The following is a 12,656-nucleotide window of genomic DNA, read 5'->3' as shown; positions in this document are numbered from 1 at the left end:
CAGTTAAGATTGTCAGCCAGACATGACTGTTTGAATAAATGTAGATTTTTGTACACGAATAAATGAATAAATGTAGATTGTTGGAGCAAAAATTAATATAAGATCCAGTCTTATTTTCCGGGAAACATAGTATATATCAAAGCACACTTAGGTAGAAAAAGATACTCTCCTGTATGGTTTTAAAAAACAAGGATATCTACTCAGTGCAATAAAAGTGCCCCACAACCTAACTAGAATGAACATAAGCATAAAAATCTACCCCTCCCCCCAAAAATTCTTACCTGAAACCCATCGCAAGTTGTAAGCTTTCGTTCTAAAAGTACTTTTTAAATAATCAGTTAGACTGTAGGTTCTGCGACTGTCAGCTGTAGCATCATCTGTTGGTTGAAAAAAAGAGCCAAATGTTCAGTAAAATGGAATAACCTAAGTTTTGCATAAAATAAATGAATCTTTACAAGCTACACTGGTCACAAGATACAGAATTACACTCACAAAATACAAAACACATATTGAAAGAATTCGAACTAGGTCGGTGGAGTAAAAAATGCATTTAGCTGTTAAGACATATGTATGTTTCACTGTGTTATATTAGTGCTGTATTACTGACCTTAGCTATGAAGGTCTAGATCAGTGACATTCAATGAAAATACAATGTAAGTTCATTTTCTACTATAGTAGCCATATTTAAAAAATTTTAAGATGAAATTAATTTTAATAGCATATTTATTCTAGCCTAACATATCCAAAATATCATCATTTCAATCTGTAATCAATATTTAAATGTGATTAATGAGATCTTTCACATTCTTTTTTCATACTAAATCTTTGAAATCTGGTATGTAATTTAAAATTACAGCGTATACCAATTTGACTAGGCACATTCCCAGTCAATAGCTATATGTAGCCATGTAGTAGACAACAGGAAACTAGATCATTGTTTCTTGAGGCCCTGAGATCCTCTTCCAAGCCCTCTCACAATGCACAGAACTTTAAAACATGCTGATTACCCAATTCAGGGATATTTATTTCTATGGTTACTTTTCCTTAACTTGGTTGAACTTTTCATAAAACCTTTCCCCTTGGATTCTGTGACACCTCAGTTCTCCTCTTAATTCTCTGATCATTATCTTTCCATCTCCTACTTTGACTCCATTTTTCTCCATTGACCTCTAAGGTAGAAATGCTTTGATATTCAGCCCTCAGCTTTTTGCTCTTCTCTTTATATATTATTGCTTCCAGAGAACTCCAGAGAATGTGACTTCCTGAGTTTCAGTCATATTTTTCATTTCAGTAAGTGACAAAATCTAATTCATTATCCTACCACGCTCCAAACACATTTCCAGTGCTGTGTGGGGCCTTCTCCATTGACTTGTCCTACATTAATCCTATATTCACCTTGTCTAAAATAATTGTCTTTCTTCAAAAACTAGTTTTCCCTAGGGAACTTGTGTGGTTTTATACTCCTTTCCTGGTGACACAAATTAAAGGTCTGAAAATCATTTTTGATGTGTGCTTCTCTTTTACCATTATCTCCATCCAATCAACCCTGTTGATTCTTCCTGTGAAATCTTTTTTCCAGGTATCCCTGCCATCAGGTTCTCTCCAATCCAATCCCTCCACTGCACCATCACCAGAATGATTTTTCTAAAATGCCACTTTCATCCTGGTGATCCTTTCCTCAAAAGCTTTTAATGATTTCTGCCTATGAAACATTCAGTTTCAATAGATGAAATGCTACACTTCACTTTATTACTTTATTGATTTTTGTGTAAGCCTCGTCTGTTAATTAGTAAAATAAGTTAAAAAAAACCAACAACACCTTTTTTTTTTTTTTCAATTCAGGACTGCGTTTTAACTCTGAAAGTTAGTAAGATATTTGTGTTCATAAGCAGAAATACAGCAAGTGAGTAAAACCAGTCCTTGGATTTGTCAACATTCAAATAAGAGTAAAGCATTGTGCTACAGAGAATATTATTTGAAACTCATATTGGACAAAGCTACAAATCTAGATGTGTTCATTAAATGCCCTCAGTTGTTTGTATTCATCCAATCACCCTTTCAAACATTTCATATATCAAATAGCTATAAAGTGAGTATTGTCGGAAAAATACTGTTGAGGATATATACCTTGCTATCAAGAGTGGTTAGCTTAAAATGTACATCAAACACATCCAAAATAGTATAATTCAAGGTATAAAGGGTTATAGACTTTTGCAGTGCTAATATTACCTGCTGATGCATATGTCTAGATAGGCCTACAGAGACAGGACAATTCACACATACATGTATATTACAATGGGCTGAATGTTTGTGTCCCCCCAAAACTCATATGTTGAAATCCTAACCTTCCATGTGATGGTATTAGGAGGTGGGGCCTTTTGGAGGTGATGAGGTCATGAGGGTGGAGCCCTCATGAATTTCATTAGTACCCTTAGAAAAGTGACTCCAGGGAGCTCTCTCACCCCTCCACCACGTGAGCACACAGAGAACAGTCCCTCACCAGATACCAGGCACTGAATCTCCTGGTGCCTTAGACTTCCCAGCCTCCGTAACTATGAGAAACAAATGTTTGTTGTTTAAGTCACTCAGTCTATGGTAGTTTGCTATAGCAGACTGAACTAAGATGCTCTTTCTCTATCTATCTATCTATATCTCTAAATCTCTATCTCTATATCTGTCATTTATCTATTGGGTTGTCAGAAAAGTCATGATGCATTTTTGCAACAAAAAACATAAAAACAATACGTCATGACTTTTCCGACAACCCAATATAATGAAATAGACATATCAACACAGTATATTTATCATTGACTCTTGATTTTGTAAGAAGAGAACAAACTGAGTATCTGTAATAGATCACATACAGTGTTATCTCATTTAAATGCTATCTCACATAAGGATATTTGCTCATGTTTTTCTGACTAACACACACCTGGAATATTAACATAATTGAGGCAAAAGTCCCAGTGATATCATCTGAGGCCCAGAGTGCTGCTCTTCACATTCATGATGGATTCCTCTCTGAGTACTTAACCTCTCCTGCCCTTTTCAGAGAATGCTGGGCTCATTTTCTCAGCAGGCCATAGCTTTTCTAAAGCTTTCGTCTCTACCACACTCAGCCTCCCTTCTGCTCATAATGGGCCCAGCATGATTTTGATCCATGTGCTGATATTCCAGATATTGACATTGACACCTCACTCTTGCTATGGCCAACGACATCTGTGCAAGGCCCAGGCCACCCTTGTCTTGTGTTAGACTCACTCGGCTTCCTTACAATGACCCTGCGAGTTGGCTTCCATATCCTGGCTACCCAGTCTCAGAACAGCACTGCTAAATTGGAACAAGTAGGCAACAAATGTTCCTTGTTTTTCACCTTGCCATTTGATAAACCGCACACATTGGAAGACAGTTGTGAAACATCTAGATAAGCGAGTTCTGTGAGATGAGTGCCAGGTCCAGGTTTTGACCTTTAACAAGTTGGTAGTTTCCTGCCAACTTACAACCTACTCTGTCAAATGCTTAAGAGGACATGCTCACGGATCTTTCTCCTGTCTACTTGCTCACTGAGAGGACACTGCTGTGGAGACAGATAAAGATCTTTGGCTGCTGTGTGGTTTTCCTGGTGGGCCTGGGACATGACGTTCATTTGACTTATGAGTTCAAAGCACTGTGCCAGCCAAGTAAAGGAGTTAATCAGATGTTACCCATTCGTGTATATAGAAACTTAGATTCATGTCTTCTTTAATTTAAAAATCAAAAAAGGTTAACAACTTTATACTTCTTCGATGAGAGCCACTATTAGTTTGAACCATATGAAAATGCCATTTTTAACAGCTTCTAAGATGGTTCAACCCAAGAATAAATTCTTATAAAAGTGTGTGGTATCTTAATCAACCCTTGCCATAGGATCAACTTCACTTCTGAGTACAAGTAATTCCAGAACGGTAAGATCCAAGTAAGAGAGTAGTGTAGGTCCATGGAATATTCTTGCTTTGACCAATAGTTACCTTATGATTACCAGATATTTTGAATATTTTTATACTCAATAATAAACTTTTTGCTTGTATTAAACTATGACATGTATTATTTCTACTTCACAAAGATAAACTCTTTTTTTTTATAAATAAATGGCTAATGAAATGTGACTAAAAAGAAATGTGCTCTTCACAGCTCATACACTTATAAAGTTGTTAAACATGGGAAAAAGATATCTGGTTATAAAGTTCTCGTGTTCCATATGGTAATCGGCTAACATTTTATATTACTGCTAGGGAAATAAAATGAGTGTTACTTTAGAATTTGCTCTAGCAAAATAGCATCCTTGACATAGGGACAGAGGGGAAAAAATCAAGAAGGCAGAAGGAGAAATTGACTAGAAGTTTCCTCATATCCTGTGTTATTCAGCAGCATATGCAGACCACCACGCATCTCTATTGATTCAACAAATGCCATTAAGGTGTTGGGTCCCTAATGGCTTTGAAATGAGAGCCTGGATTTGAGCCCAAGTCTAATTCTCCCACTGGAGCTTTGGGAAAATTACTGAGTCTTTGAAATCCTCACTTTTTTAATTTATAAAATGAGAATAATAGCCTTATGTAGCCCATAGGGATTTGCCATGATTAAATAAGATAACATATGTAAAGTACTTAGCTCAGGACCTAAAATTTAGAAAGCCCTTCAGATATGTTACACTATGTAGTATTGTTTTATTCTGAGCATATGCTGGGCATTCAGGATACAAAAATGAATAGAAGCATCTCTCCCCTGGAGTACTTAGCAGTGGTGCTGAAATTAGGAATTTCACTGCAATAAAATTATAGCCATTTAGTTTTGCTTTGTTCATATCCCAAATGATCCTGATAAGACAGCATAAGAGCATCACATTGAGAAAACATCTAGATTAAGTACAATTTAATCATTTGCTAATTTGCTAAAGTGCTAATGAACATCACTTTCTCCCTTCACCATGTCCAATACTATCCATAGCATCTATACTGGGCGTCAGCAGTGTGGACAGAAAATGTTGGACTTAGAAGATTTGTGAAGAGTGATGTTTCTCTGGTTACCATAAACAGGAGGCATTAGCACATATTCACAATCACCAGATTTGCCTTCTCAATAAGAGAAACATCAAGGTACAAGTGGCTTCCAAAATGCACTGGCGTTGCATTTTTCTCCAGCTGCAGCATACAGACCATGGGACTGCATGCTCTTAAGTATTTACCCTAAGGTCAGAGTGTCGGACAACCAAATTTTTGTTAGGAATGTTATCATTGTCTTTTCAAAGGTGTACTCTGAGAGGGCGACCAAACGGTACAATGCACATGTCCCAGAATAGCAACAACTTGGAAAAAATTTCATGGGAGAGGCGTTTGTCTGTTTTGACTCTAGCCTCCTCTTCTCCTCTTCCTCCCCCTCCTCCTCTGCCTCCTTTCTTTTCACTCTACTCCATGCACACTGGCCCCCAGACACACTGGGCTGGCTTCTGCCTCAGGGACTTTGAGCTTGCTGCACCCTCTGCCTGGAATGTTCTTCCCCTCAGTTATGCCAAGGTTTGCTGCTCCTTCACCTTCCTCAGATCTTTATTTAAATGTTACCTTCCTTTCCTGGACAAACACGTGTAAACCCCATCCCCTCAAGCACCACCAGTTCACACTTCCTGATTCACTCTGCCTTTGCCCCAGCAATGAGACAGGAGATTCAGTGCACACAGGAAGTGGGCACTAAACAGGCCTCCAGGGCTTCTGGATTCCTTTTTGAAATGGAAATTGCTTTATTATTATTTTTTTCTGATTATAGTAACACCCTCTTTCCTTATTAGGATTTTTGGGAATAAACAAGACGGGTACAATAATGGCCGAAATTCATATTCACAAGGCTTTTTATATCCCACGGTGTTGACTGACATAAGCCAGTGTAATCCAGAGTGATGAGAAACAGTTGAAAGGTGGAAACTTCTCAACTGTATGGATAAATGACCCCCAGGCCCATGAAACATGCAACTGTTTTAGCAAAGACCTGGTTCCTCTCGAACAATACTCAAAAGTAGTTGTAGTGAGATCAATGGAAGGTGTTACAGTGCAAGCTAAGAGTCTGTAGTTCATGTTAGAAAGAAAACCGATCAGAGAACATCAGCATTTGAGGAAGCTGAAAACTCTAACACTGAATCATGGAAGGACTTTCCAGAAAGATTTACAGGCATAATAAAAAAGGCATACTCTCTGTGACAAGTGTTTGTCTTCTGTGACACAAAGAAAAATGATCATTGGAAAACAAAACTGCCACAGAAATTGCCCTTTCTGGTATTTGCCAGGCAAAACTTTCGAGTGTGAGACAAGTGCTATTTATAGTACCTGCCTCTGGGACTGTTAAAAGAGTAAAAAAGTTGAAAATCCATGAAGAAGAATAATTACAAATGCTTATAGAACTCTTCCAGTGTGCTGGGCTGTTTTAGGCATTGCACACTTACTTAGTAACTTATTCTCATCCCCATTTTACAGGTAAGGAAACTGAGGCACAGATAGGCATGGACCATAACTGGACTCAAGTCCTATGACTAGTAGGCACCAAAGCCACTTCTGAGCCTAGCCATATGGCTCCAAAGCCTGTAGTTATAACCACTCTTCTAAAGAACCTAAGGTTCTGGGAGAGTGACTACACAGGACAAATGCTTTGTCGGCAGTTTTTGTGAACTGGTATCGATGAATCAGACTTTATGGAAGTGTTTGAATTCAATGTTTGAAACTAATCTCAGTGGGCAGGTTGGTAGTATCATTTGGACTTGGGTGATTTGGTAGGTTACATTAGAATATAATTTGTTCTCATGTTCTAAAGTCAAAGGGGTACCGATTCTTTCTGAAAACCCCACAATTTTCTCTCTGGTCTGTTACTAAGGATGGCAACTCTGTGACTTCCTGGAAAGAAATTTGTACCACCCTCATTCTCTCTTCTTGCGTGGTACATCCAGTAATTCTCACCATCCTTTTTCTAACCTCATAAAAAGTAGTCATGCTAGCTTTACAAGTTTCTTTTCTTCTTCTTTTTTAAAATGTTTCCTAGATTTCAAACATAACACTATCCTGAACAACTCAGGCCTTGCAGTACATATTTTTAAATGAGTATGATGTTGTCTAATGAAAAGATTCAATGATTCCTTCTGTACAGCAAAAGCCACCCTCGGGGCTTATTTTCCACCATGCCTTCCGCTTCTACCCATCCCTTCTGTCACTAACGTTTTCCTCAGCACTCCAAGGAAAAAGAGGGTCTCAGATCCTTGTCTTCTTGATCTTCAGAGACTTTTCAAACATCTCTTCTCCCTCAGCATCTCCAGTTTTTTCCCCCCTGTGTACTTCTGCCCCATCCTTAAGCACCCACAAGGTGTACCTATATTAAAAAATATTTACCTGACCCTGGTGTCTCCTCAAGCCATCTCCTATTCCTCTTCCTGTATTTACTAGAAAACTTTTAAATAATACAGGCCACATGTGTGGTCTTCATTTTCTCACCATCACTCTTTGCATCTCTTGATCTAGCCCTTACTTCTTGCACTACACTCATTTCTCTCTCCTTGTTGTCTTTAATGCTTATCTTCTATGCCATATAGTTTGCCCATTAATCAGGTAATTTTATATGATTTAAATATTTAATCTGGACAGTCTTGTCTTGACTATAAGGAAGATGAAAGGAGGAATTTACTTTATCTTTATTAAACAGCTGCTAGCACTGTACAAATGGGAGGTATGCATGATCTAGTACTGAATGACTTGTCTTCATATTTATGAATGTATGTGTTTCAATCAGAATTTTAAAATGTTCATAAAAATAGTTTTCTTATGAGCTCTAAGAAAATCCCTTTAATTCATCAAATACTCATCAGGCTGTATTGGGCTGAAGAGTGTCCCTCCCAAACATCATGGCCAGCTGGAATCTTATTTGGAAATAGGTCTTTGCAGAAGTAGTTAGTTAAGACGAGGTCATACTGAATTAGGGTGGGCCCTAAGTCCAATGGCTGAGGTTATAAGGAGGCCATGTGAAGACGTGCTTTTGCTGCCTTGGAAGATGGACAAGACCATGTGGAGACACAGAGGGAAGAAGGCCAGATGAAGATGGAAGCAGAAATTGGAGCCATAAAGCTGCAAGCCAAGGAACACCAAGGATTGCCGTTAACCACCAGAGCTAGGAAGAGGCAATTAAGGGTCATTCCCTGGAGCCCTCAGAAGAAGCATGGCCCTGTTGACACTTTGATTTTGGACTTCTCACCTCCATAACTGTGAGAGAATAAATTTGTGTTGTTTTAAGCCATAGAGTTTGTGGTAATTTTTTATGGCTGCCCTAGAAAACTAATATGAGCACCCACTGTTTTCCTCAATGTCCTGGGCACTAGAAATAAGAATGAGCAAAACATGAAAAACTCCTGCCCTCAGAAAGCTTATGTCCTAGTGGGAGGAGACATAGAAGCAAGCAGTAAGTCAATAATGCCATACGTTAGGTGGTAAGTGCCACAGAGAAAATAAAGCAGGCAAGGGGGATAAGAGTGTCAGGTCTGGGGACGCTGCTGTGTTCAACAGCATGGTAAGGAAAGGTCCCACAGGTAAGGTGCATTTTACCAGAGACCTGAAGGAGTGAGGGGGTGAACAATGGACAGCACCAGGGAAGAGGAATCCTGGCAGAAAGAGCAGCAAGTACAAAACATCTGAGGCAGGATGAATGACTGAAGTGGAAAGGGTAGGGGAGGAACTCAGAGAGACGAGGTGGTGGGGTTCAGATCACATGGGCCTTGTCGGCCATTGTGAGGACTCTGGTGTTTACTCTGAGAGAGATGGAAAGACTGAACGATTCTGAGCAGAGGAGGATATGTGATTTGACTTATGTTTAAAACTGATCTCTGTAGTGATTTTCTATTGCTGCATAACAAATGACCACAAACGTACTGGCTTAATATGGGGTCTTCAGAAAAGTCATGACACATGTTTGCAGATGGCACTGCGCAGATGGCACTAGTTCATTTTTGGAAGTACTAGAGTCATTCGCATCTATGTTATTGCTATGTCATTTGACAGCTGAGAGTTCTAGCTTCATTCTAAAAAAACATTGAGCGATTTGGTTGAGTTTTGGAGATTTTACAACAAGTTGAAGATGGAAGACCAAACTGTGCATTTTTGCCATATTTTACTGTTTTACTTCCATAAAGGGAAGAATGCGTGTCAAGCTTGTGAAAAGTTGCATAAAATTTATGGTGACAATGCTCTACAAGAATGTCAGTGCCAACTATGGTTCATGAAATTCCGTGCTGGTGACTTTGATCTCAAAGACGCTCCTCGGTTAGGGAGGCCCACCGAGGTTGATGACGACAAAATAAAGGCATTAATTTAGTCAAACCCATGTTACATGACATGAGAGATTGCAGAAACATTAAACATCTATCATTCAAGCATTCACGACCACCTAAAGGAGCTGGGATACATAAGCAAGCTCGATATTTGGGTTCCACATGAACTCAAAGAAGTTCATTTGATAGCGCATATAAACATCTGCAATATGCTCATTAAACGTGAGGAAAATGATAACTGATGATGAGAAGTGGACTGTTCGTGAACAGTCTTGTTTCCGACATGATGATTTACCTCAAATGACATCAAAAGCAGACATTCATCAGAGGCAGGTTATACTCTCAGTGTGGTGGGATTTTAAAGGCGTTGTGGTTTTTGAGCTCCTACCAAGAAACCAAACAATCAATTTGAATGTGTACTGTAGGCAATTGGACAGTTTGAATGAATCCATCATCGAGAAATGTAGAGAGCTTGTTAATTGTAAAAGGAGTTGTGTTCCATCGCGACAACATGAGACCACACACAAGTTTGATCATCTGTCAAAAATTATTGGAGCTTCGATGGGATGTGTTGCAACACCCACCATACTCGCCTGACCTTGCACCATCAGACTTCCACTTTTCGATCTCTTCAAAACTCCTTGTGTGGTATAACGTTCAATTCAGATGAGGCTGTAAATCAGCACCTTGTTCAGTTTTTCACAAATAAAGACAGGTCCTTTTATGAACAAAGAATTATGAAGCTCACTGAAAAATGGCAAAAGGTTATCGAACAAAATGGGCAGTATATCATTGATTGATCTTTGTTCTTTATATAAATAAATGACCTTTGAAAAACATAGACAAAATATGTCATAACTTTTCCGAAGACCCAGTACAACAAAGACATTAGCTCAGAGTTCTGTGGGTTGGAAGTCCAGCCTGGCATGGCGGTGTTCTCTGCTCAGGGTCACAAGGCTGAAATCATGGTGTTGGCTGGGCTGAGTTCTCATCTGAAAGCTCTGGTGGAAAAAGTTGCTTCCAAGTTCACACAAGTTGTTGGCAGTATTCAGTTCTAGTTGTAGGACTGAGGGCCCTGGTTCCTTACTGGCTGCCAGCCAGGGACTTCTCTCACCTCCTAGAGGCTGCCCACATTCTTTGCCATATGGTCCCCTCCACCTCCCAGGTCAGCAGTAATATGTCAAAGACTTTTTTGTGCCTCAAATCTCTGACTACCTCTCCTGTGAGCAGTTAGATAAACTCTGCTTTTAAATGGCTCATGCGATTAGATCAGGCTCACACAGGTACTCTCTGTTTCTTAAAGTGGACTGTGCCATAGACCATATATAATCATCAGAATTAAATCCATCATATCCACAATCTCAGAAATTAGGCAGAAATTAGTACCTGGGGGAAGGGAGGAAATTCTGGGAGTTACTTTAAAATTCTGCTCACCATGATCACCTTGTCTGCTTTGTTGAGAATACATTATAGACAGATAAGAAGAGAGATAGTGAAATTTTTGCAACAATTCAGGTTAAAAGTGATGGTGTCTTTGACCAGTTGTTAGCAGTGGAGGTGGCGAGATATGGTAGAATTCTGAAAGAACATGAAGGTAGAAGTGATAGGATTAGCTCACCAATTGGATGTTGCGTGTGAATGAGAGAGAAGAGTTAAAGAGAACTGCATGGATTTTGGCTTCTGAAACTAGAAAAATGGAATTACTATTTGCTGAGACAAGATGTACTAAGGGAGGAATAGGCTCCGGGGGATAAAGAGTTTTGGGAGATGTTACTTGAGAGGCCAAAACCATCCAAATGGAGTTGTCCACTTAGTAGTTGCATTTGCACATTCAGGGTTTAGGAAAGAGATCTGAAGACATACATTTAGGTGTTGTCAGGTTATAGAGGGTGATGAAAACTATGAGAGTGGATGAGATCACCTAGTGGAGGGGACAGAGGTTCCAGGACAGAGCCCTGGAGTGGCTCAAGTTTAGAAGTCAGACACAAGGAGGAACTCCTAAGGAGAATGGAAGGGAGCATGTGGTGAGGTGGAAGGGAAACTAGGAAAGAGGGGAAACCTAGAGAAAGGTGGGGAAGAAGGATGATCAACGGACAGGTCATGTGGGACGCAGAGGAAAAACTGAGCTCTGGATTTAGCAACACAGGTTATGGATCTTAAGGAGAGCAGAGATGTTTTAGTGGCCCAGTGAGGATAAGCCTCAACCCAGTGAGTTTAAAAGGGAGCCAGGGCAGGAACTGCAGACAGTGATAGTAGAAAATAATTTGAGGAGTTTTGTGGTAAGGACAGCAGGGAAAGCAACTGGGGGTTAGCAGGGATGTGGGGTCCAGAGAGGACTTTCCTTCCTTCCTTCTTCCTTCCCTCCCAACCTTCCTTCTTTCCTTCTGATGTGAGGCATTATAGCACATTTATATATAGAGAGAGGAAAAAATGATGCTGCAGCAGGAAGGGAAAATAGCTGGAGCCATGTCTTTGAGTAAGCAAAAGGGGGTGAAGTCAGGGCACAAAGGAGGATTGGTCTTGGGCAGGTGCTGGGAGAGTTCATCCATTGCCTTGGGAGAGGCGGTGCAGGTGAGTGCGCAGGTGCAGATGGGCTGGAGGGAACTGAGCAAGTTCTGTGGGGATGGCTTCCATTTTCTCATGAAAACAGGAAGCAAAGTGGTCAGCTGAGAAAGAGCATGGGGAGGGGTGCTTATCCCCTTGATAAGGAGAGACATAGTAGAGAATCCACCAGGGGAATGGACAAGTGAGTAGGTAGAAAATATAGGGGGCTGCCAGACCACTTGATATTGGGTTATAGATCTTCTTTTGATGCAGATTAAGTTCCCCTCCCCCCAGGAATTTTACAACAAAGGTTTGAGTCACCAGTTAGATTATTTTTGCCTGTCAGGTTGAACAGATAATAGCTTCTAAACATTGTGAGGTTATTTTGTTTGTTTTATTTATTTACTTATTTTATTTTGTTTAGTGGCCATTAATTACTTCAAATCCTACTTTCCTGGGTTAACCTTTGCAGATCTAGTTTACACCATATATTTTTAAACTTTATTCATTTCATTTTAAGTTATCTGTTTCTGCCACATTTTCTCATTATGAATTGGATAAAATATGATAGTGCTTTTTATGAGAAAATTTAGAGTAAGTCCCCTCAAATGTTCCTGACCCATTCTATTGCTGCAGATTTGTATTTTAAATGTAAAATCAATTCTTCCCTATTCGTCATTACTTTGGATGATAAGAAAAACAAATTCTGGGCTCAAAATGCCCTCAGGATCAGAAAGGCAGCATCAAAACACCCTACTTAGCAATAAACTCAGGTGATTAGAAA

General features: G+C 39.6%; 1 protein-coding gene across 1 annotated transcript in view; it reads right to left on the bottom strand.

Moving 5' to 3' along the window:
- Nucleotides 1-12,656, bottom strand: part of DPP4 (dipeptidyl peptidase 4) — a 91,554-nt gene that overhangs the window by 62,883 nt on the left and 16,015 nt on the right. The window contains exon 3 of the mRNA XM_019636841.1: nucleotides 282-377. Coding sequence (XP_019492386.1) covers nucleotides 282-377 — 96 coding nt within the window. The remainder of the gene's footprint in view (nucleotides 1-281; nucleotides 378-12,656) is intronic.

This window comes from Hipposideros armiger, unplaced genomic scaffold (assembly GCF_001890085.2).
Source record: "Hipposideros armiger isolate ML-2016 unplaced genomic scaffold, ASM189008v1 scaffold_30, whole genome shotgun sequence".
NCBI lineage: Eukaryota > Metazoa > Chordata > Mammalia > Chiroptera > Hipposideridae > Hipposideros > Hipposideros armiger.
Note: the sequence above shows the minus strand (reverse complement) of the source record. Positions and strands in the feature narration are given on the sequence as shown.